The 24050-nt window shown below is 49.8% G+C and overlaps 1 protein-coding gene across 1 annotated transcript in view; it reads left to right on the top strand.

Annotated features, from left to right (window-relative positions):
* The window catches only part of OSBPL1A (oxysterol binding protein like 1A), a 2145795-nt gene that overhangs the window by 1773060 nt on the left and 348685 nt on the right, over positions 1-24050 (top strand). The window contains exon 24 of the mRNA XM_086965647.1: positions 21135-21261. Coding sequence (XP_086821773.1) covers positions 21135-21261 — 127 coding nt within the window. The remainder of the gene's footprint in view (positions 1-21134; positions 21262-24050) is intronic.

The raw sequence follows: 24050 nt of genomic DNA, 5'->3' as shown, positions 1-24050 counted from the left end.
TGTAGGGCAGCCGACGCCTTGGGCCTAGAGCTCCCAACAGTGTCAGTCGGGGCTATTCTCCCGACGGAAGTGCTTCAACCTCCGGCAACTTCCTCAGTACCCCTCTTGCCCTTCAATGAAGCCCTCAAGGACGTCCTTCTTGGCACTTGGACAAAGCCCAGCACAGGGGCTCCTGTAGAACAGATAATTGCCTGCCGCAACCGCCATGCTCCGGGCAGTCCCATTTTCCTCACCCAACACCCTTCCCTCGAGAACTTGGTAGTGCAAGCTTCTTCTTCCAAGAGCACATTTCCTTCTGCTCCTCCAGACAGGGTATACAAGAAGCTGAATCATCTTGGGAAGCGCATGTTCTCTTCCTCGAGCTTGGCACTGCGGTCCGTGAATACCGCATGCCTCTTGGGCCAATACTTCCATACAATCTGGGATATGGTTGCGCAAGTGCTGCATCAATGCCCGGAGGAGGCCCGGGCCATTCTCTCCCAAGCCGTGGCAGATGGAAGAGACTCAGCAAAATTCACGATTCGCTGTGGACTGGATTCCACTGACTCATTGGGCAGAACGATTGACACGTCGGTAGCCCTGCAGTGCTACGCCTGGTTTGAGGACGTCTGACTTATCGGGGGATGTTCAAGCAACTCGGCTGGACATGCCCTTCGATGGCAGTCACCTTTTTGGTGACGAGGCATACTTGGGCTGGAGCACTTTAAGGATTCTCAAGCTATGGCTAGATCCTTGGGCCTCGTGGCGTACTCCCATCCACCACAGTCTGCCTTTCGCCCCTTTTCGTGCTACGGAAGGGGCACCCCACTACATCAAGCCCTGTTTAGCCACCGGTTCATAAAAGCTGTCCAGCTTCTGCGTGGACGTGGGACCCTGCGACATTGCAGTTGGGGAAGCCCACCCTTTTCCCTCGCAGCAACCTCCAAACCCTCCTAGTCTGACCTATCAGGCTCATCAGCAGCCAGTGGATGACTGGATTCGCTATCACCTCCCCCACTGGCAATCCATCATGTCAGACAGGTAGGTTTTGTAGATAATCCAAAGGGGCTACTTCCTCCCCTTTGAGACACCCCTCCCTCCATGCCACCGTCTCTTGACGCATGTCAGAGGATAATTTGGAGCTTCTCTGCCAGGAAGTTTCAGCTCTCTTTGCCAAGGAAGCTATCGAAATAGTTCCTGGGCCAGAAGAAAGTTGTGGTCGCTATTCTCGCTGGTGCCCAAGAAGGACAAGGGCCTGAGTCCTATACTAGGCCTCAGGGCCCTCATCTGCTTCCTCCGGAAGAGAAGTTCAAAATGCTCACGTTGGCTCAGGTCCTGTCTGCCCTCGACCCTGGCGACTGGATCGTGGCGTTGGACTTACAGGATGCCTATTTCCATAGCCCAGTCCTGCCAGCCCACAGACGCTACCTACGGTTCACAGTAGGCCACAAGCATTTTCAGTTCACGGTGCTCCCCTTTAGCCTTACCAGTGCCCCTCGGGTGTTCACCAAGGTGATGGCAGTGGTCGCACCTCATCTGCGCAGATCGTGGGTCCAGTCTTCTGCTATCACGACGACTTGCTTTCAAAGGCGAATTCACCCCAGGCTCTCGTCTCTTGCATTCACTGGGGTTCATTATCAACATGCCCAAGTCACTCCTGACTCCCTCTCAGATGCTCCCTTTCTTCAGGGTAGTTCAGGACACAGCGCGGTTTCGGGTCTATCCTCCCGAGCAGCGAGTCCATGATATTGGGCTATGATACCGATGTTTCAGCCTTTATACCGGATTTCAATGAGAATTACTCTGAGGCTGTTGGGCCTCATAGCCTCCTGCATCCTGCTGATGGGTTATGCCAGTTGACATATGCGAGCTCTACCGCGGGACCTTAAGTTCCACAGGGTGCTTACATCAGGGGAATCTTTCAAACTACGTCCAGATCTTGTAGGGAACTGCGCACCAACTGCAGTGGTGGCTAACAAACCAAGATTGTGTCAGAGGCAGATCCTTCTCCTTCCCCAACCAGATCTAACACTGGTGACGGATGCGTCCTTTCTGGGATGGGGCGGCCACCTAGGAGAGCTAGAGATCAGAGGCGTCTGGTCTCCGGCTGAGTCGCACTCCATATCAACCGTTTGGAGCGCCGGCTGATCAGACTGGCACTGAAAGCATTTCTTCCCTCTCTCAAGGTAAAGTGGTGCAGGTGTTCACCTACGCAACCTTGTGTGTGAGTAAACACCCTAGGCAGTCAATAACAATGGCAAACAAGAAATATCAAATGACAGTAAAAACTAAAGGTAGGAAGGAAAATTAAAAATAGTCAGAACTTTAATGTAGACAATTAAAAATCATACAAATACATGGTATATTCATAACCATACAATATAGACATAAAACTTAAAAAACATACATTTCATTGCTATTAGTACATCTAAAAATAAAAGTCACTCAATTTATAAAAATCACACTGTGGCGAGTGCAACTCGACGCACGTTTCGGCGTAAGGACGCCTTCTTCAGGAGCCACCCAAACGTGTTGATATCTAAAACATACATTAGAAAATATCAAGACAATATATTACATCTCATGTTACATCATATACAAATCATAAAGAAAACAATCACACACTGTTGTCCCTGCCCTAGGAGTTCACTGGTATCAGTGTCCAGGGGGTCCTTGTTTTTCGCAATCCTCCCACCTACGCAACCTCGCCATTTGGTACTGCAAAAAACAGGGCGGTGGGGTTGTGAACCCTTTATCAAGAGGCTCTCCACCTCTAGGGGTGTGGCCAGCCAGCCATCATGGTCGACTCGATCTGCTAGCGCTCCGTCCTCAGACCCCTAATTTTCCTGCAATTATCCTCCTGAGGTGTTTTCTATATCAGCGTTGTGCGGGAGCAAGGGCCAGCTGTGGCGACGGAGGAAGGCACAAACAGTGCCCTGTGGCCCGTCGACCGTTAGCAAGGCCTATGGCGCTGACAGAGCACTGCTGACGGAGCCGGCCGTTGCCTTAGCCCTTTGTGCACCGGTGAGACTGACCAGGCGGCAAATAGCTGTGGTGGAGCCAAGAGGCCTCTAGCTGTAGGCCGGAGGGTGCGTTGCTGAGACCCGGGGTGACAACGCCAGCGGTAGGCAGCGGCGGCCTCGGGGACAAGGGGCGCGGCCGCTACTGCTGCACCGGCCAACTGGGAAGCAGCCCGAGTCCTGAATCTGGCCTAAACTGGAGTGGAGACGTGGCCTGTGAGTGTTGCCGGTGCTGGTGGGAGGCACGGCTTGGACTGTGGTGCGAAGCCAAGCTGGTGGCGTCGAAGACCTGTGGGGGATGCCCTCATGAGCTAGAAACGGATGGGGGTACTCATGGCTGCCATGAAAGTGAGTCACGCTGCACCTTGTGCGGCGATTGAAGGGGCAGCCCACTTGCGCCAGTGACTGAGACTTTGCGGTGTGGATACTCCTTGGAAGTGCTGGGGTGAGGCCTGCCGGTGTGAATTGAGTGGCTGTGACCTGACACATCGGGCCTGGGCGCCATTTTGGAGGCAGCGCCATTTTAGACAATACTGTGGCTGGAGCGGCAGTTCCCCTGGTGCGAGACCTGCGCCGCATACAGAGGAGGCACTGGGCGGTTGAGGAGGTTGTGGGTGTGTTGGGCTCATCTCTTTGCGGCACTGAAGCGCACATTGACTGGGGACTTGGGTGGCACCTAGAGACGGCGGAGAAAGCACATAACCCCTGTGCTGTGCGGGGAAGAGGGGCTACCACCTACTCCGTCCCCAGAATTGGCCCTAACAACTCGTGGCACGACCCTTGGCAGCGACGGCGCCCGCTCCGGAGGGGGGGGGGGTGGCGCTTCCCCGTCTGCTGTTGAAGTCACCATAGGACTAGTGTGGCGACTCCCTCCTCCGCCTTGGGGACGAGGCCTGGCAGGGGAGAGCCTGTGGTTGACCGCGCACGTCTGCTTCAACCAACGAATATCCGTGGGATGCCTACGGCGCAACAGCTGGTAATGGGCCGGCTAAGGGACAAGTAGCAAAATAGGCAGTAGAAGGCCGATGGTCTTGGTGCTCCCCTGGGACACCAGAGCGGTAACATGGAGCCTCAGGCGGCGGCCCTCGCTGCCAAGTTGGACTCTGTGCTGGCGGCGGTGGAGTGCATTGGCACCACCCTGGAGCAGACTAAAGTGTCGCTAGAGGCCCGGATTGATAGTCACGGCAGATTTCACTCTCCTCCATGCCGATCATCATAAGCTGGCAGAGTCGGTTGCCGTGCAGAATCAGTCGCTCCAGGAGATCCAGCCCGTGGTGCAAAATCACACTATAGCTATCCAATACATTATTGACGGTGTTCACGTGCTTGAAGATCGCATAGAGGATGCGGAAGGGCACTCGGTGCAGTGATGTCCGGGTGGTAGGCCTCCCGGAGGTAGAGGAGGGGAAAAACCCGGAGCAGTACATTGAGAACTGGTTGCGCGAACTCATGCCTTAGGGGGTGTTGTCACCACACTTTGCGGTGGAGAGGGCGCACAGAGTGCCAGCGCAGAAGCCTCGGCCGTGGGGCTCAGCCTCGCCCGTTCCTCCTCAAACTCCTTAACTATCGCGATCGTGACACGGTGCTCCGCGAAACCAGGAACCTGGGCGATCTCACGGTGGAAAATAGTCGGGTGATGTTCTTCCCAGACTATACAGCAGCGGTTCAGAGACGGAGGAGCTCCTACATGGCGGTGAAACGATAATTGCGGGAGTTAGAGCTGCCCTACTCCTTGTTATTCCCCTCTCGCCTTCGTGTGGTCTCGAAAGAGGGTGCCCGCTTTTTCAATGCCCCATCAGACGTTTGGGACTGGCTGGAGGAGATGGGGCAGTGGAGAGCAACGAGACCTACAGTTCCGGAGGAAGGTGGCTGGCAGGAGCAGAGATCGAGGCGACGCAGGCGTCAGGGTGCCCGCAGAAACACGGGCCTCGGCCCAGTCACGCCCAGCCCAGAGAAGATAAGAATGGAACAGCAGGAAGCTCTTGAGGCGGTGGCAACTCTTGGAGCAGCGAACAATGCTATCCGCCTGGAGACCCAGGCGCGCAGCGACCTAGGAACAAGTGGTTCGTCGTCCCCATCCACTGTGTTCTCCGAAGACTTGAACATGCCAGAAGTGACACCTCAAACGGCTGACTGCTCATGTGATCGAGTGGTACAATGCGGCGCCCTCTCAGGGCCCATGCCCCTGAGTACTCACTCTGTACATTGTATTTTTCTAGCATGTCTATGCGCACGCTGTTGAAATGTTATGCGCCGAGTGCGTTTTTCTGTTATCTGATGCAATGCATGTGAATTCCTGAGGCTTGACTCGCTGGCCAGTGGATAGGATGCGCCGCGTAGAGGCTACACTCGCGGGCTTCCGCAGCTGCGGTCTACGCCGATCCTACACGATTGACCAGCCTGTGCTTCACTACACACCTCTTGGGAGCACGGAAGGTTTGAGATAGGGGCGTAATGTAGATTAGTTGCTGACATTGCACGCAACCCACTAGCTACTGCGCTGGACTAACACTTCATCACTGGTGTTTCACCTTGAGGTTTGGACGTATGCCCCTTTGGGAATTCACCCCATTAGTTGCACTGTTTGCAATTGTTATGTTTCACTTGCGGCACACTGATACTCCCCCGGGACAGTACCTCCAGACCCCCTCCCGGGGCGACCCCCCCTGCCCCGCGCGGGTGCGGCGCATCCAGACACATGACGCACACTAACATAGTAACTTGGAACATACGTGGTATGCACACACCATTGAAATGTTACTCTGTCTTTTCCTACCTGCAGCGGCACGCGGTTGGGATTGCACGCTTGCAAGAAACCCACATGACACAAACAGAACTTGATAAACTCCGTAGACGCTGGAGGGGGCAAATATATGGTACGTCTTCTTTGCACATGCACACAGCACCCTGATATGGCGTCCCATTCATTTGCAAAGAAACAAGGGTCGACCAGGGGGGCAGGTATTCCCTAGTGCAGGGGCAGCTGAACAGTCAGGGGGTCCTCTTCGGTTCCCTTTACGCCCCGAACAGAGACCAACCCTCCTTCCTAGCACAGTTGACCCTGGTCCTCCACCCGTATGCTGGCATTCCCTGGCTGCTGGGCGGGGACTTCAATATGGTGCTGGATGTGCACCTGGACCGGTCCGCCCCCCCCCCCCCCCCCCCCCCCCCTCCCTCCGAGCTACAGCGGTAGCGTCCAATGCGCAAGCGTTCCAGAATTGGCTATCCCACTGGGAGATACATAACCTGTGACGCGTGCAGCACCCATTAGACAAGGTCTATTCAGACTTTTCGTCAGTCCACGACTTGCATGTTCGGTTGGATAGAATGGTGGGCACCCCGTCCCTGCTCCCACTTATTGCAAAATCAGAGTATCTGGGGAGAACACATTCCGATCATAACCCACTGTGGTTTCTGATTAGCTGGGAGGTGGACCGCTCCCCTGTCCCCACGTGGAGGCTACAGCCTGCTGCGCTGGAGGATGCGGAGTTCCGATCCTCACTGGGCATGGCCATCCTCGCCAGCTTTGATGTCAATGAAGGGGCCGCGAGTAATACCATGGTAGAGTGGGATGCGCACAAAGTAGCTGTCCGGGGGCATTGCATGGGGGCCACGTGGAATATACGCAAAACGCTCTCCACCTCTCTGGCGCGCCTGGAAGCTGAGCTGAGAGGGGGAAGGTGCAGGCAGGCATTTGCGTAAGCTAGGAGACCTTCGCTCCATGCATGCGATCCTTCTGGAGAGGTTAAGATATCACAACTATGCAGCGAATACGGCCAGAACTCACGCCAGGGCGGATAGAGCGCCAATTACTGGCCTGGTTGATACAGCGGGAGGGGCGTGGTGCCCCGATAGGAGCTCTCTGCACGGCAAGGGGAGAGATGGTGTATATGCTGGGCAAAATACACCGAGCCTTGACTGATCATTATACGCAGCTGTACAGGGCTCGGGGTATTGGCCCCAGGCATATTTTGGAGGGGTTCCTAGACTCTGTTCACTTACCCGTGGCCACTGAGGAGCAGAGGGACGCGCTTTGTGTACCCCTCACGCTGGAAGAGGTTGGTGAGGCGATTCAGTCTATGGTGTCCGGCAAAACACCAAGGCCGGATGGCCTGCCTGCCGAATACTATAAAGCATATCGGGAAGTCCTGACACCAATACTTCACGAGTTGTACTCTACAGCAATAGAGGACGGCTCATTTCCCCCCCCCTATGCGCAAGGCGTTTCTGGTTTCCCTGCCTTAACCGGACAGGGACCCCACAGCCCTGGGCTCATATAGACTGCTGGCGATGCTTTTATTTATGTGCTTCTATAGCGCCTGAATAGACCCCCGAAGGGGTATCTCCGCGCTTTGCCATACAAAGGAGACCAGCTACTCTGTCCATAAACATTTCTAGTGGGTGGTAAGAGGGGAGTGAATTAGATGCTGGAAAAAAGGTACGTTTTCAGGGTTTTTCGGAAAGACAGGTGATCAGTACTAAGTTTTAATGCGAGGGGCAGGGTGTTCCATAGGACAGGCCCTGTGTATGCTAAGGCCCTGCCTCCTTGCCGAGTTTTTTTAATTTTTGGAACCTTAAGGAGCTGGAGGTTGCTTGATCGTAGTGAACGTCCAGGAACATAAGGAAGGAAGGCTGAGGTGAGATATTTCGGTCCTTTCCCCATCAGGCACTTGTGAATTGTACACAAGATTTTGAATTTGGTCCGCAGTCGCACTGGCAACCAGTGAAGTTCTGTCAGTAGTGGCCGGGAGGGAGTCCTAGATGGAGCATTCATGACTAGCCTCGCGGCCGTATTCTGGACCACCTGTAGTTTGTTAAATTGGCCTTCATTAGCTGACAAAAGAAGGCCATTACAGTAGTCCAGTCTACTGACGACCAGAGCCTGGACCAAGGTCTTTCTGTGGTGATCTGGGAGAAAAGGAAACACCCTTCTCAGCAAAGAAATAACCCCGAAACAGGTACCAGCAACCTGGTTGACGTGTTCTTTAAAGGTCAGTGACTGATCAAACAGCACTCCCAGATTTCTTATGGTCTGTTTAGGAATAGGGGCAGGTCCTAGTTCAAGCGGCCACCACTCATTGGACCATAGTGTTACTGCTTCCCCATAGAGTACAACCTCTGTTTTGGTCACGTTGCACTGTAAGCAGTTGTTTGTCATCCATCTGGAAACTGCCCTCATGCCTTCTGCGAAAGTTCTTTGTAAAGCAGGAGAGAAGGTCTTAAAAGGGAACAGAAGTTGGGTGTCGTCGGCGTAGGACACCGGTATAAACCCAAAGGATCTCACCAAGTCAGCCAGGGGGGCCACGTACACATTAAACAATGTGGGGCTTAGGCATGAGCCCTGTGGCACACCCCTGGTGAGCTCCCTAGCGATGGATTTATGGGAGCCCAATCGGACTTCCTGAGAGCGACCCGAAAGAAAGCCCTCCATCCAGGACAGGGCTGTACCTCCCAGTCCTATCTCCCTCAGCCGACAGAGAAGCAAATCGTGAGACACCGTATCGAAGGCAGCGGATAAGTCCAATAGCACCAGAATCACCGACCCTCCACTATCAAGCGTCATCCTGATGTTATTGGTGACGGCCAGTAGGGCGGATTCGGTGCTATGGTTGGGCCTAAACCCAGATTGTGAAGGGTCTAGGCCACCCGCTGTCTCGATATAGTTAGAAAGGTGGGTGTTCACGTGCTTCTCTGTTAACTTGCCGATGTAGGGCAAGAGAGAGATAGGTCGGAGGTTAGATAAGTCCGTCCAGGGTAGGGTCGCCTTCTTCCGGATTGGGTTTACTACCGCAGTCTTCCATTCCATGGGGACTTGGCCTTTGGCCAGGGAGGTGTTAATAACTGCCTGGATCGAGGGGCCTAAGATGGGAATCAAAGGGGCCACCATTTTGGCAGGAAGGAGGTCGCTGGGGGAGCCAGTTTTCATATGGCCAATAAGTGTTGCCAGATTTAGATCTGTGACGGGGGGAATGACAAACAGGGAATTTGTGGCCTGAGTGCCGAGTTTAGCTTCAGGAATGGGTGTAGTAGCCCCACCCTTAGAGGTTAAAATTTTGTCATAAATCAAATTTATTTTTTCCTCGAAAAACTCAGAGATTTCGTCACAGAGTGGTTGAGAAGCATCATCGGTACTTTCAGTGGCTGTGGGTTTAATAAAATCTTTAAGAATTTTAAATAATTCGCGCGGACAGTTCCCTGCCTCCTCCAGTTGCGCGGAGAGGTGGACTTTCCTGGCTAGTTTTATATTTTTATAATATGCTAACTGAGCCTCCTGAAAGGCTTCCCTGGCCTCTTCATTTTTTGATGTTCTCCAAAATTTTTCTAAACGTCTGCATTTTTGCTTTTCTTTCCTAAGATCAGCTGTATACCATTTCTCCTGTTTGGTATGGAGAAATTGTTTGTGTAGTTTAAGGGGGGCAATGGTGTCAATAGCAGATTTTAGGGATTGATTAAATTTCTCTAATGCAGACTCAGCAGTATCTGTCTCCGTAATAGTCGGTTGCACCCAGTATTTGTGCAAGTTGGTTACTGAGATTTTATGCCATTCTCGACGAAGAATAGGCGGGGGCAAGGCTTTCTGAGGTCGATTGATTGGTCCAGCCAGATGGAACTCAATCAAAAAATGATCTGACCAAAGGATGTTTTTAGCAGGAAATCAACGTATTTTGGAACAGTTTGAGAATATAAGGTCGAGGGTGTGCCCACCGATGTGTGTGGCACCGTTGTTGCTTATATTGAGCCCCAGGTGGGATAGGTCAGTGGTCAGATGAGTGGCTTCCGGCAGTTCTGGGACGTCCATATGTATGTTAAAATCCCCGAGGAGGATAAAATCCTCCTTGGCTTTTATATGGGGAGCAAGTGTTTCCAGAAGGACTATAAGGTCTTCGCTAAGATACTTGCGGAACGGTTGGCACCGGTGGTCCCCCACTTAATACACACTGACCAGAATGGGTTTGTACCAGCAAGATCCACGTCCTTGAACCTTAGGAGATACTTTAGATTGGCAGCCGAAGCGTTGCGAGAATGGCCTAGGGCAGGGTGCCTGATATTAGACCTGGAGAAGGCATTAGATTGCCTGGAGTGGGGTTACCTGTCTACAGTACTAATGCGCTATGGGTTTGACATAGGATTCCTGCAAATGGTTGATCTTTTATACAAGAATACCGTAGTTCGGGTGCACCTGGGCCCTTACATGTTGGTGGCGGTGGGCCGGGGCACCCGACAGGGATGCCCCCTGTCTCCGCTACTGTTCATACTGGCTATCGAACCCCTGGCTGTGGCCATTCGACAAACCCTTGGCGATGGCATCCCGACGGGAGACGCAGCCCATCAGGTCTCGCTTTATGCAGACGACCTGTTGGTGTTTGTGAGGGATGTGGGATGCATACCTGAACAGCTAGCCTAGCTGCTGCGTACCTTCGCGGATGTCTCAGTACTCCAAGTAAATGCGGGTAAGTCCTGCCTTTACGCGTTCAGTGAAGGGTCCACAGACCCGATATACTATCTTGAGGGCATACGAGTCCAATGGATAGCAGACACCTTTCGGTATCTGGGGATCCAGATATACCGCCAACCGGCTGACCTATTCGACGGGAACCTTGGGAGGGCTGTTGCAGCTCTCGGGTCTCAGATACGCTTTTGACCCACGCTCCCGCTGACAACCACGGGCAGAGTGGCCCTTGCTAAAATGGTCATGCTTCCCCGCCTCCTGTACTACTTTGTTAACCTGCCGCTATTCATCCCGGCTTCCTTCTTTTCCATGCTCAATAAGATACTGCAGGACTTTATCTGGGGCACATCTAGGCACAGGCTGGCGCTGGCGAAACTATTCCTGCCAACGGACGGGGGGGACTGGCTGCCCCCTGCTTTGAGCACTACTACCTAGCTGCGCAGCTACAATGAGTCGCCCGCTGGTTGGCGGATAGAGGTAGGGAAGATACAGCTACGGCAATGCCGCCATACTCTCTAGAACGTATAACTAAGCTTTTCCACCGATTAGCGGCGACTGAGCGTCCTACCCCGCTTCTGCTGGCAGTGGCATATAAGTGCTACCGAAGAGCCTTGTATCTTACAAGTAGCATGATTCCCTATGCGCCTGCTATACCATTGGTTGGCTCCCCTGGTGGTGAGGGGGTGCTCACATCCTCCATGCTCACATCCTCCATGCTCACAGAGTGGCGGGAGGCAGACGTCCAGACACTTGGAGATCTCTATAAAGATGGGGCCCTTGTGGCATATGAGGCGCTGGTAACGGAGATGGGGCTCCCACCCCGGGGGTTTCTTACTGCATCGCTCTTTGATAGCGAAATTGACTGCCAGACTGGGGACGTAGGGACAGAGCCTAAACAGCATTTAACTATGCAGTACCTTCATGTCATGGGAAGGGGCAAGCACATGGTTCGCTGGTTTGTGGCGTCATTACAGGCACATGCGGCAGCTAGTTTAGACCCCCTTAGAGGTAAATGGGAGCTAGACCTGGGAAGGCCGCTAACTGACAAGAGTGGGAAAGGGTCTTTAAAAGTCCAGTGCGCATCCCCAGAAGCATGCGATTCTGTCAGATCCAACTTTTCATTGTTCATAGGGCTTACCTCACGCCGGAGCTGATCAACAAGTACTTCTGTCGCACTGACGCGTTCTGCCCCAGGTGCAATGAGCTGGGGGCGGGAATCGTGCTTTCTCTGTGGAGATGTCCTGGGCACTTACTGGAGCGCAATTAGCGAGCTGCTAAGGGGATGCACAGGCCGCGCTATACCCTTTGACTGGCCCAAGTACATTTTACATTTCAGGAGAACCCCGAAAGATAAGGTGCCGTCTCGCGAAGCGCCTCCTCACGAGGAGGTGGAAGGCGCGCGACCCGCACTGCGTACAGGTGTGGACCTCCTCCCTCAAGGCGTGGGCCCGGGCAGGGTGGACCGCCATACGTATGGAGGAAAAAATGGGGCTCCGGAAGGAACCCATAGCAGAACGCTGGGAGCAAATGCTCAATACATTACAACAGCTGGACGGAGAGGGAGACACGGGTGGCGCAGAGTGTTCAGGGGACACACACGAGGATGGGAGCATACCACAAGCAGTTCTCCTGCCAAGATCGTTTGTTATGTATAATTCCTGCTCAAATGAAGCATAAAGGCAACCATGCAAGTGCAGTCGTGGGCCGGGGGTGCGTGCGTGCTCGAGGGGTGAGGGTGGGGGGGTTGGGGGCCGGAGGGGAGGATGGGAGAGAGGGTAGGATGAGGGTTCAAGTATGAATGTGGTTTTGCCGCTGCAGTTCAAAGTTTTCTCTTTCTGTTACATAAATACTTTATCTGTTTGTAAGCTCAAGCTGGAGGGTCTTTCCAGAATCTCGCGGATAGGAGAGAGTCCAGCCTGCTGGTTCTCAAGGTCAGTCCCGGAGCCTGCATCCAGACAGGAGCACCATGATTCAGTGTATTTTGGGCGAATACCTCATGTCTTATTAGTTGCACAACTTAAACATTGCATAAAATGATACTGTGCTTGTGATTATATGACTGATGTGCCCATGTAGATGCGCTTACATTGATGATGTTTCTAATGCTCTATGTAACCCAAAATGCCAATAAAACAGATTTGACACAAAAAGAGGCTCTCCATCTCTGGACACACCTGGAACATGTGGACATAACCCTTGTGGTTCAACGCCCGGCGAGCTTTCTGAACGTCAGGGCAGACGAACTCAGCCGTCTGTGCCTAGTCGATCACGAATGGCGTCTCCAGCCATAAGTGGCGCAAGGTCTCTTTCAGAGGTGGGGAGAGCCTTGGCTAGATCTGTTCACCTCCGAAGAGATAGAGCAATGTCAACTGTATTGCACATTGGCGTTTCCAAGGCGACTCTTGCTCCGCAGCGCTTTTCGTCACAAGTGGAGCTTAGGCCTCCTGTACGCCTTTTAGCCTGTACCACTTCTGCTCAAGAAGATCACGCGCGACCGGGCTCAAGTCATTCTTGTAGCTCTGTATTGGGCACGGAGAGTCTGGTACCCCGACCTTCTGATCATGGCCATTGATTCTCCGATCAAACTGTCCCTTCAGGGTGATTTTCTGTCGCAGCAGCAGGGGAGGATTCTTCACCCGAACCTGTCCAGTCTCCACCTCCTTGAGTGGAAATTGAGCGGCTGCAGTTGACAGCTTGCGACCTTCCGCCTGAAGTCTGTGATGTTTTTTGGACAGCCAGGCATCCTGCCGCTAAAAAGGTATACGCCTGTAGATGGAACAAATTTGTGGCATGGTGCCCAGCAAAGACTGTTAATCTCCTTTCTGCCCGTCTTTCGGAGGTTCTCTTGTATATACTTTCTTTGACCCAGCAAGGTTCTGCTTTGGGCACCCTTAAAGGATATCTTGCAGCCATCTCTGCTTTTCTTCGGCTGCCAGATCAGCCTTCTTTATTCAAATTTCCAATCGTTAATAGATTCTTTAAGGGCCTTATTCATATGTTCCCTCCATCTCCTTTCATAATGCCCCAATGGGACTTTAAATCTGGTTCTTGCTTTTCTTATGTGTGCTTCTTTCGAGCATCTTTATAACTGTCTCCTCAGGTTGCGGACTCTTAAAAATGCCTTACTTGTTGCCATCACTTCTGCTCGCAGGTTGAATGAGCTACAGGCTTTATCTTCTATGCCCCCTTTTCTATCTGTCTATCCGGATAGAGTTGTGCTTCAGACCAAATCTTTCTTTCTTCCCAAGGTTGTCACATCTTTTTTTTGTGGAATAATCTATCACTCTGCCTACCTTTTATCCACTTCCACATCCCTCCAAGAAGGAGGAGACACTCCACAGTCTGGACCTACAATGTGCATTGTCTCCTTATCTTGATTGCACAAAAGGCTTCCGGGTGGATGATCAACTCTTCGTTGGCTATGTGGGTGCCAAGAAAGGTTGGGCTGTTCAAAAATGGACCATCTCCTGATGGGTTGTCCTTTGCATCAAAATATGCTATTCTTTAGCGAAGAAGGACCCTTCTGTGGTGTTGCGTGCTCAATCCACCAGAGCAACGGCAGCAATCATGGCTTTAGCACTTGGGAGTTCCAGTCCTTGATATCTGTCTGGCAGCAACGTGGCCATCCTTTACCAGATGCTACCAGGGGCGGCCTTAGGCATGTACAAGCTGTACACCTGCACAGGGCCACCAAACCCCAGGAACCGCCACGCCAATATATATCCTTGATATAATAATCCTCTGAGGATGTTTAAATATTTGCGTGGCAGCCCCTGGCCAGGGATTTGGCGGCCTCGGGCTCTGTTCCACTTCCAAACACCCTGACCCCCCCAGGCCTCTGCGCCTGTGTTTCTCCTGGGGACACCTACCTTTTCCTCCGGGGGCCCCCTACCTACCGCCATGAGCCTAGAGCCGCCCCTGATGCTACTGCCTGTACAACTGGGTGCGGGGTCAAGTACTTTGTCTGTTGGTTCACCAGGACTTTCTGGTATGATCTTGGTTCGCAGACCCTCCGGGGATGGTATTGCTGGGGTGTCTATTTGAAGGTAAAGAATCTACAACTAACAGCCTCTATTAGTTCAACAAGTTAATTTACTTCGGTAACATTGTATCTGGTATAGACATATGGTAGTTGTAGATTCCTTAAACACCCCCCCCCCGCCAATCCGCACTGCTCTGCGAACTGAATTCTAGGGATTGGGACTCCCTCACAGGGCCCAAGCTTTGATGGCCCAGTGGTCAGTGTCTTTAACGGCTCTGCGCCTCTGGCATGTAAAGTCGTGTTAGGAACCGACGTCCGCGCGCATACGTGGCGTCTATGTAGGTCCTGCAACATCATCTCGGAGTCGACGACAGGACAGACGCAGAGCCAACCGACGCCACCTAAGGGCATGCAGGGGTACTGCTGAAGAAAAAATCTCCGGATCCAGACTGACGCCTGGGGAAACTTCTAAGGTAAGGAATCTACAATTAACATATGTCTATACCACATACATCGTTATCGATGGTAAGTAACTTGTTCTTTTATACATAACTTGAAGAATAATTTGCTGAGCCACCATCTTCTCGAGAAGAACAGTATGAAGAGATCTTGCAATTTTTGCAAATGTTTGTATTAACAGTTAGAATTTAAAAGCCACATGATACATACAGGTAGAAGCTGATTCAGATAAAACATAGTCATACTACCCACTCCAGTCATTATTGCAGGTGATCATGACATTAAATCGTATAGGGATATTTCATAAGCCTTCTCCGTATGTATCATTCTTTTGAGACATTTAAGAGGACTCGTGTTCTTTTCTAAGTGCTATTTGGTAGCCAAAGTGCATTAAACTCTTTACATACTAATCTATAGTTCAAGATAGTTATGTACTGAAAATCAGCTTGCCAGTGATTATAGATGTTTAGCTCGAAGCACTTAAACATCTTGTCAAGAATGGCAAAAAAAAATAGCTAACTGTCTTAAACAGTCTGAATCTGGCAAGTTCCCTTGAACTGCTGGTAGGAAATAAACAGTGCACTGTTTAAGAACATTAGCCAATGTGACATGCTGATCGATATCTGTGCGTCGTTGGTGCATTGATACTAACTTAACTCTGTTGTCCAAAAGAGGAAAAGGTCTGGTGATTGTGAGACCCCATTCAGCCTGAGGATATTTCAAATCAAGTCAAATGCAAACTGCATTCGATAAAGTAATATGCACTATTAAATCATCATATTTTGTGTAGAATTTATTTCTGAGGAATATCTTTTGTAATTTTTGTTAAACATTTTTTTTCAGCATAGAGTAACAACCATTTTAAATTATATTGCATTGGGTTGCTGTTGCAATGGTAGCAGTGACTATAGATTGTTGCAAACCCCCATCAAGTTTAGAGAAGTATGTAGAAGCAGTGGGTGCATTAGAAGCACATAGTAGTATGAGCAAAGATTGGGGGCCCAATATAGATAAACAAATAAGATTAGAGCACACTCCAAGATAGGTTACCACAATAGTTATGACAGTAGTAAAAGGTTTGTCTTAGACTTGTCATTAAGTCCATTAACTGCATTTACTGTTTTTTCAGAGGTTGTCCCAATAGTACAATTGTAGATGTAATGTTATAATGCAGAAGCTGAACAGCTGAGAAGTCAAAGCAGGCAAGTCATGTTTCATCCTAACAGAATTTCTTTCAAGGCTGAAGCTACTAGTTTGGTTATTTTCAAAAGGAAAGGTAGGCAACATTATGTCCAAAGGCATAAAAATAATTAATTGATGCAGGGGGCTGCATGGCCAAGCACGATGGCCGACATTCCTGAGCGGCTCCGTGGCTGCCCTGCAAAATCCTGCAGGATCCGGCATAAACTACGATCTCCCTGCGCTGCTGCTCACCTGATGAATTCCGCGTCCCCCCGCGTTGTGTGGGTATATGCAGGAGTAACTGTGCACTGTGGCCTGGGATTCACAGCCCGCATCCGCCAGGGCGCAAGGGGCGGAGTCGGATGGGCCCTGTGGCAGGCCGAGAGAGGCTGGACTGCAGTGACTGGAGCCGCCAGGGATACCCAGACTGTCATAGCGGTAAGGAGCCTGTTACGGCGGGAGTGGTGTCTCCCCCCAAAGCTAAATTCCCCCCTCCCCTGAGCAAGAAGGAAGACCAAGTGCTGAGAGGGCTGCGATGTGACCTGCGCTCTCCATGCGGCATGTCTGCCCTCTTTCCCCTGGCCGACTGGGCCTCCGGCCGGGGCCTGATGAGGGGTTCAGTCCGGCGAGCTGAGAGCTGGGTGTGCCCTGGAGAGCAGCGGCCTGATACGAGCAGCATCAAGAGGAGGGCCTCCACAGACCAATGACGCCTGTCCTGCAGGACTATGAGACGCTGCGCCCTGATGGATACCGTGATGCGGAGCACCCTACTAGCTGGTTATTTGGGCTGTGGATCTACTCTTCAGGGTAGCGAGGAGACGTGATTGCGATCAGTGGAGGACCAGCACTGCTAGATGTAGGCCCTTCTTGAACCCTCAGATAAGTGCCCTGCCTGGAGGTGATCCTGGGCTGCCTCCCCTGGGACCAGCTGTAAGATTACAGGTGGGTAGCCAATAGATCTAGAGTGCAGACACCACATACATTGTCCTGGACTGGCCAGAAGGGTAGGGCCCAGGTGAAGGTTTGCAAAAGACTGTCCGGGCCTAACACTGAGAATCTTGTCCCTATGCTTGATACCTGATACCACAGCACTGTAGCACTAACTCATGGCCAAGATTAGGCAAGCGGGGGGCCCCCCAAGGGAACACTACGGAGCAATATACCACATTAAGGACTTTCGCTCAGCACTCCACCCGGTTTTGGGGGGGGGGAGGGCACGAAGTGACCTGCTATTGGACAACTCGGCTGATGAACCCTTGAGGGCGGAACTCCTAGCAGCTATCCAGGGATCCCGGGGGTCATTAGATGGCAAAATCAAGACCGTGGCCCTAGAGGTAAATCTTCATACGGACCTGCAAAAAGTATCCGATGAGGTCCAGGTTGCAGAGGGTTCCATTTTGGAGCGACAGTCAGAAGTGGCGAAATTCAAGCAGCAATTGGCCACGGTCACCTCCAAGACTATGACGCTGGAAGCAAGGGCGGAGGACACTGAGGGGATATCCTGCTGGAATAACCTACGTCTGTTGGGCTTCTCAGAGGGGACAGAGACGGAGAGTGTTGGGTCCAGGAGACGCTGCAACCTGAGGGCCTCTCACCATTCTTTGTTGAGTGGGCGCTCCAGGCTCTAGTGGGCCCTCCTCAGCCGGTAGCTCTCCTAAGAGTCATTATTGCCCGCATATTCAATTACAGGGAGAGGGACTGTGTTCTAAGAGTGGCCTGAGAAGCTGATGACAATGATTTTGAGAATCACAAAATATTAGTGTACCACAATTACACTCACAAAGTGAGAACATGTCAAAAAAGCTTCCTGGTAGTTAAAGATAAGCATCCCCCTATGGGACTCCGATACATCTGGCTGGTCCCAGCCCGCCTTCACTTTTTGTACTCTCCTGAGGACGTGTGGCAATGGTTTGAAATGTGGGCCTAGGTCCTACATGAACGTAGGGGCTCCAGGCAGTCAGAGGATGTCTGCAAATGGTGACTCAGAGGCCACGGAGGCTTGTTGCAATGGAGGTATTGTGATGCAAGAAGATGGCACCATGGCCAGAGCTCCGTCTGGGGAGCTGAGTGGGTTGGACAGCAACACCCAAGTTGACCCATTAGTGACACAATCAGAGGAGTCTGCTTCTTGAGTGGGGACATTACAAAGGCTGCTATTCAGTTTTACATTAATGTTGATTTGTTTTAACAAATGCTCTTTATTACAGAGGAGAGCGAGACTGTGGCTCTAGTTGCGGAAGAGGTATCTTATTTGGAATATTGTTCAGTATTGAGAGTGCTGTGGGGTGGGGGGACGGGTCCATACCCCTATACAGTCATTTCTGCTATGGCGGGGTAGTCCAGAGCCCTCACCACATTTGTGGTAGGGTACAGTTGGGCAGGGGGTGGAGTTAGGCTGTGGGTTCTCACAGGGACAAAATACTTGGATGAGCAGTGTGTTAGGATGTTCATTTACTGCCAGTCCGGGGTGCTTGGTATGATGATGATATTCTTGCCTTTTTTAGTTCCAGTTAGGGGACGGGATTTGTTTATGTGCATGGCCGGGCCCAAATACATTGACATCCATCTGTAGATTTTGGGACGGGCGAACCTATTTGATTTGGGATGGACCGGGAGGCGCGTTGAGGTTGCAACCCCATTTGGGCGGAGTCAACACATATTCTTACCTGGAATGTTCGGGGTCTTGGGGATTATACGAAGAGGTAAAATGTCCATTCATTTCTCAAACGTCAGGGGATGCAATTAGCCCGTATGCAGGAAACGCACATTATGGGGGCAGAGACACAAAAAATGGCAAAAAAGTGACAAGGGCAACTATATTCTGCAACCTACTCCTCATGCGCCGGGGGTGGCGACTTGGATAGCCTGTACCATTCTAACGTGTATAGTGAGGCTGATATGGAGGGAAGCTAGGTCCTGTTACAGGGGAAATTGATGGGAGAGACCTGACCTGTCCATCAATTGTCACCCCGAGTGGGACGGGTATTCCAGACGAGGATCCCGTGCTCTCCAGGTCACTGGAGTCAAGCTACCCTGGCTGATGAAGGGTGAAAGCACGAAGCTGGTCCTAGGATGCTTGTTTCCAGTCCAGGGAGGACCTGGCCTGGCAGTTCGGGCTAGACTGTTCTCACTGGGCACAGGGTCAAGTCTGATTTGCATATGGCTTAGTCCAAACTGGAATGGCATGGTGAGCAAAAAAACGATGGATTTAGGCCCAGATCTCTGTACTGGGGTCAATGTATGACATTGTTCTGCATTCTGTCCATCAGTTGTTCTTTTTGCATTTGCTTATGTGTAGGTCATGCAAGTTGATGTACAGACGTACTGCAGCTTTCCTACTAAAATTGATGCACATGAGATACATGACTAGTGTAGATGAAGCAGCCTTCTTCTCTAAATTATCTTTTTAAGGAAATTACTTCCTCACAGCGGTATTTTGCCTTTACAATTATTAGTATAATAGTCATGTCTTTGATAATGCTGTTGTAGTGTCATCTGTGAAATGTGCATTGGGTTATGGTCATGGAACTGTGCATCACTGTTACATTTCTGTGCTATTAGGGTTTTGGATTATAACCTCATCACCCCTTTACGTTTCTTTTTTAGCAAAATATATTAGTCTATGAATAACAGTTATGGTTATGACCCAAACCAAAACTCCACCACAATTCTGCACTTATGATTGGTTATGAAAACCATAATATGCCCTCATTACATTGCTCATGAATTCTTTTATCATCATCATCAATGAAGTTTTATTATCTCAAACAGCCTTATTAGATTGTTGCATAACGAAAGAACTCAGTAAAATATAAATGAATCATTAATGCAACGTTTTACATCAGTGATCTTTTACTGTGACACAGATGTTTTATGGAAACCAATTTGTTGTGGCATTCGCACCCAATCAATGTTATCACAGAAATTCCATTGAGATCTAATGCTGGACTTTCACCGACAGCCAACTTATTTATTTACAGATATCACATGGATGTGAAAGGCTAACATTCAACTAATAGACGCTATTTGCCCAATATCTTGCTAAATTCCTGGCCCAACTCCATTGTTAATATTTGACCTGGGTTTGAATGTAAACCATTATATTACAGTGTATGTTCCTCCCACCTAGCCAGCTTTGGCATTGCCGAAAAGGCTGCTACGAGTATTGCATTTCTGCTGTTAATGGTGATGAAGGTACCTGCAATCACTGGTAGAGGGTAATTCCTAAATCCTCCCTTTATTATACGGATCATGTGGGAAATAGATGGGATTTCAAACCGGTGTGCATACAGTAAACCTCAGTTCCTTCCTGGTACAATAAATGTCAAGAAATGGTGATTTCGAAAGTACCCCATTGTTTGTGTAGAATTAGTAGTATTAAGATTTATGGCAATATAATGAATGCCATTGGTGCTGTGTTGCTGTGACTCAGGTCATCTCCCCACCTCAATACTCTGAAGACGGTACTGTGGCACAATGTAGCGCTTTTATCTAGAGATTGTTCAAACATGTAGAGTGATTCACCAGTTTAGTCAGAAGAAGGCATTAAACTGCCACCTGATGAGGTTCAGGTCTTTTATAAGTCCTAATCAACTTGATTCTGTTGAACATGGAGACAAGACCATGAGGGCACAGAACCGTCTTATCTCAATTTGCTAAAGAAAAGTTGTCATATCATTGAAAAGGTTGTGAAAGCCTGGTCTCAAAAAGGTATGGACATCTTGAGGTGCTTTACTTTGATATCCAAGCGTTTCCCTGGCCCAAGCACATTTTTAAAGAAATGTTTTTCTGGATACCATATATATGTCCACTGAGAACAGGCATAAATCATGTCATCATGTGACCATTTAATTAACTTTTATGTGTAGCGCTCAGTGGGACTTAACTAACAATTGTTCTGTGTGGAGTAATTTAAAAGTAAAATTTGAAATGTAAAAGTAAACCTCGTTTCAAAAAGAGGTATACCTTGTTAATGCTTAGCTGTTCGCAAAACCATTGCTTGTATAGTGGATAAAATAATTATGACCTTTGCATATGACCAATTATAAACAATTTCTTGCAGTAAAAAGAAACTTTGTGCACTTTATGGAAAATGGACAGAGTGTCTGTATAGCGTTGACCCAGCTACATTTGATGCATATAAAAAAAATGACAAGAAAAATTCCGAAGAGAGAAAAAATTCTAAACAGGTATGCTACTTTTTCCAGGATTTCTGCAGCCTTGAGTACAATGCATGTTTCGAGACGGTACAAACTGTATGAGAACTAGAAAAGTACATTTTAATTTGTAAAGATGGTCTGTTTCTCTTAATAGTATTTCCGGCATTTCTGTATTATGAACCGGGATAATGATACATATTTAATACTGCATGCAGTCATGAAATGAGACAAAAATATTGAAACTCTAATCACAAAAAAGTATGAAAGGCTGCCAGGTAATGTATATGACAAAATGGGACAAACAAACCTATGAAACAAACGAGTGATGTAACGACCATCTGTTGTATCCATTAGAGACACTGTGCAAGACTGCCGCTCTCAAGAGGGGAGTGGGAGAATAAAGGGGTTGAGGGTGCCACCTCATAATAAAAACAAGTAGTCAGAAAACCAATATGTCTGGCCTTGTTAAGACTGCAGTGTTTTTGTTAATATCTGTATGAGAGCATATGTTACAGGCATTAAGTGTGAAGTATTAAAAATTCAAAAAGGCAGTAGTCTAAACGTGCTGTACGTACGTTTGCAAAAAATAAATGTTAAAAGCACCCATTTCAAAATAGACGGAAAAAACATGAAATTAAGAAATACCAGCAGAGATTGACCTGCCAGCCATAGAGCTGAAGTGGGCAGCTTTTTAGGTGGATGTGCAAAAGCACAATGCCATTACTCACTGTGAAGATGGTGGGCTTACCCATTGCCACATGCTGTAATACTGTGGTCGGAAGCAAAGTGTGAATGACACTTGATCAGACCAATTGATGTAGAGTGTCGCTCGAAGCCGCGTTTTGGAATCCTCAGCCCAGAATAGTGCGCAGACTGCAAGGACCAGCATCCCTGGGACACTGCCCTCCTGTGCTCACTTGCCTGCTGCCTACTTCACGGCTCGCGGCCCCCGATTTGCAGTGACATGCGTGGGCGTGCTGGGCAAAGCCCGGGCCAAGGGTGGGCCCGTTTGAGCCAGTTAGAGGCTGGGCTGGGCCACCCCTCTAAGGTCCCTGATCCAAACAAGGGTATCGTAAGTGACAATAACCATATTAACTATTATTCGTGTGTTGAAGTTATCTGTGCCTGATACGCTATGTCAGCGCACGAAGGAAGAGGGAGGAAAGGAGCGGGAACTGGGTATGTTGCAGGGACCCTCGATCAATTTATAACGCTACCCCAGTATTGGCACATGAGATTGCACTTACGGAACGTCACCTCTCAATGGACCCAGTATTTTCTAAAATCATCTTTGGGGGCTATTGTAAACGCGTCCACGCCAGAAAAACAAGGCCAGACCGCTCCAGCTATCGCATCACAGGCAGAGAATATAAGTATACAGGATATTTCAGCTTCCTCAACACCCCGTAGTACAGGGTTGAACTCACCAATGAACACAGTAACGGGTGTGGTAGTAGCTCATGAAGAGCCCCGACTACCAGCTGATCATTTGAAGGGGGCCACGTCGAAAAGAAAGCAAGGAGCAACACAGCAGAAAGGGAAGAAGTCTAAGACCTCTGATCAAAGTATTCAGAAGGAGATCCCTAATGCTGACCCCCCCAAGTGCTAAAGCCCCAGAAAGAGTCCAGCTAGGGGGAATTGACTTAAATAGGGCTGACCCTGTAACTATGACAGGACCATTGCAGAACGAGGAAATGTACTGGAGGAAAATAGGGGCCCTCTTAACAGCTCATCTGGAACCCCTAATGGATAGACTCTCTGCAATTGAGAACAGACTTGGGAAGGCGGAGGGACTGATAATGCACACTTTGGGCAGCATTGATGACAAAATGTTGAAGAATGCCAATTTTAAGAAGTTAGGAAGGGAGGGTGAAACGGAGGGTGCATCTGGTTCGAATTTCACCGTCATTCCAACGACGGATATTGTTGTGCAGCCATTGGCTATGGATAATTCAGGGGGGGAAACCGCAGGTAGGGGAACTGCTGACTGTGTTAGGCCACAGGGGGTGCCTAGTAACGATGATAAAGAAATAAGGTAAAGATTTACCCCCAGATTGCTCGCCATATGTTGCTGTCCTGACCCGGGGTTTCCGAATTAAAATTGGGTGCAGAGGAATCTTATGACCAACTTAAAAATAAAACAACATATTGGTTAAATCACAATAGACCTCTGCCTCGAGATATCCACTGTAAGATCCTCTTTGTGAGGAGAGTTAGGTGGGACATAGGCAAAAAACCATACTAGGGGACTGCATTGTTGTGTACTTTAAAGACACAAAAGCAGCGCACTATGTTACCCAAGGCCCCCGGACAGGCACACGATCTAATATCCAGGTGCAGGACTTAAGTTATTGTTATAGGCCAGAAAATTTTAGGCCCAATGGTGGGCACTGGGAAACCTATAGGGGGAGGATGGTGCAGCCTGACAGATGGAGAGGAGGGGCCGACAGGGAGAGGAGCGAGTCATCGGAAACAGTTGAAATGGGAGCACACACATATGATAGTCAGGAAGCCCCAATGAGGGAAGTAGGTGGGTCTGCACTCCCGTTATTTAACATATACGCGCCACTTGGTTGGGGGGGGAAGACACCTCAGTGAAATAAACTGACTACATGACGGAGGGACTGGAAAAGAAAGGGAGTTACACTCCATATCATAAGTAGGGGAGTATCTGGATTGCGTACCTCTGAATGAGAACCAGCTGACACTGTGTAACCCACATCCAGTTAGACTCAAGGGTGCCCAAATAAGTAACGATCCTACTATGGACATTTGTTCCCCCATTAACTGTCAAGGGAGCTCCCTTGAACTAGTATCCT

This window comes from Lissotriton vulgaris, chromosome 4_1, assembly GCF_964263255.1.
Source record: "Lissotriton vulgaris chromosome 4_1, aLisVul1.2, whole genome shotgun sequence".
NCBI classification, from domain to species: domain Eukaryota; kingdom Metazoa; phylum Chordata; class Amphibia; order Caudata; family Salamandridae; genus Lissotriton; species Lissotriton vulgaris.
The sequence above is the reverse complement of the archived record's forward strand: the minus strand, read 5'-3'. Positions and strand labels throughout refer to the sequence as shown.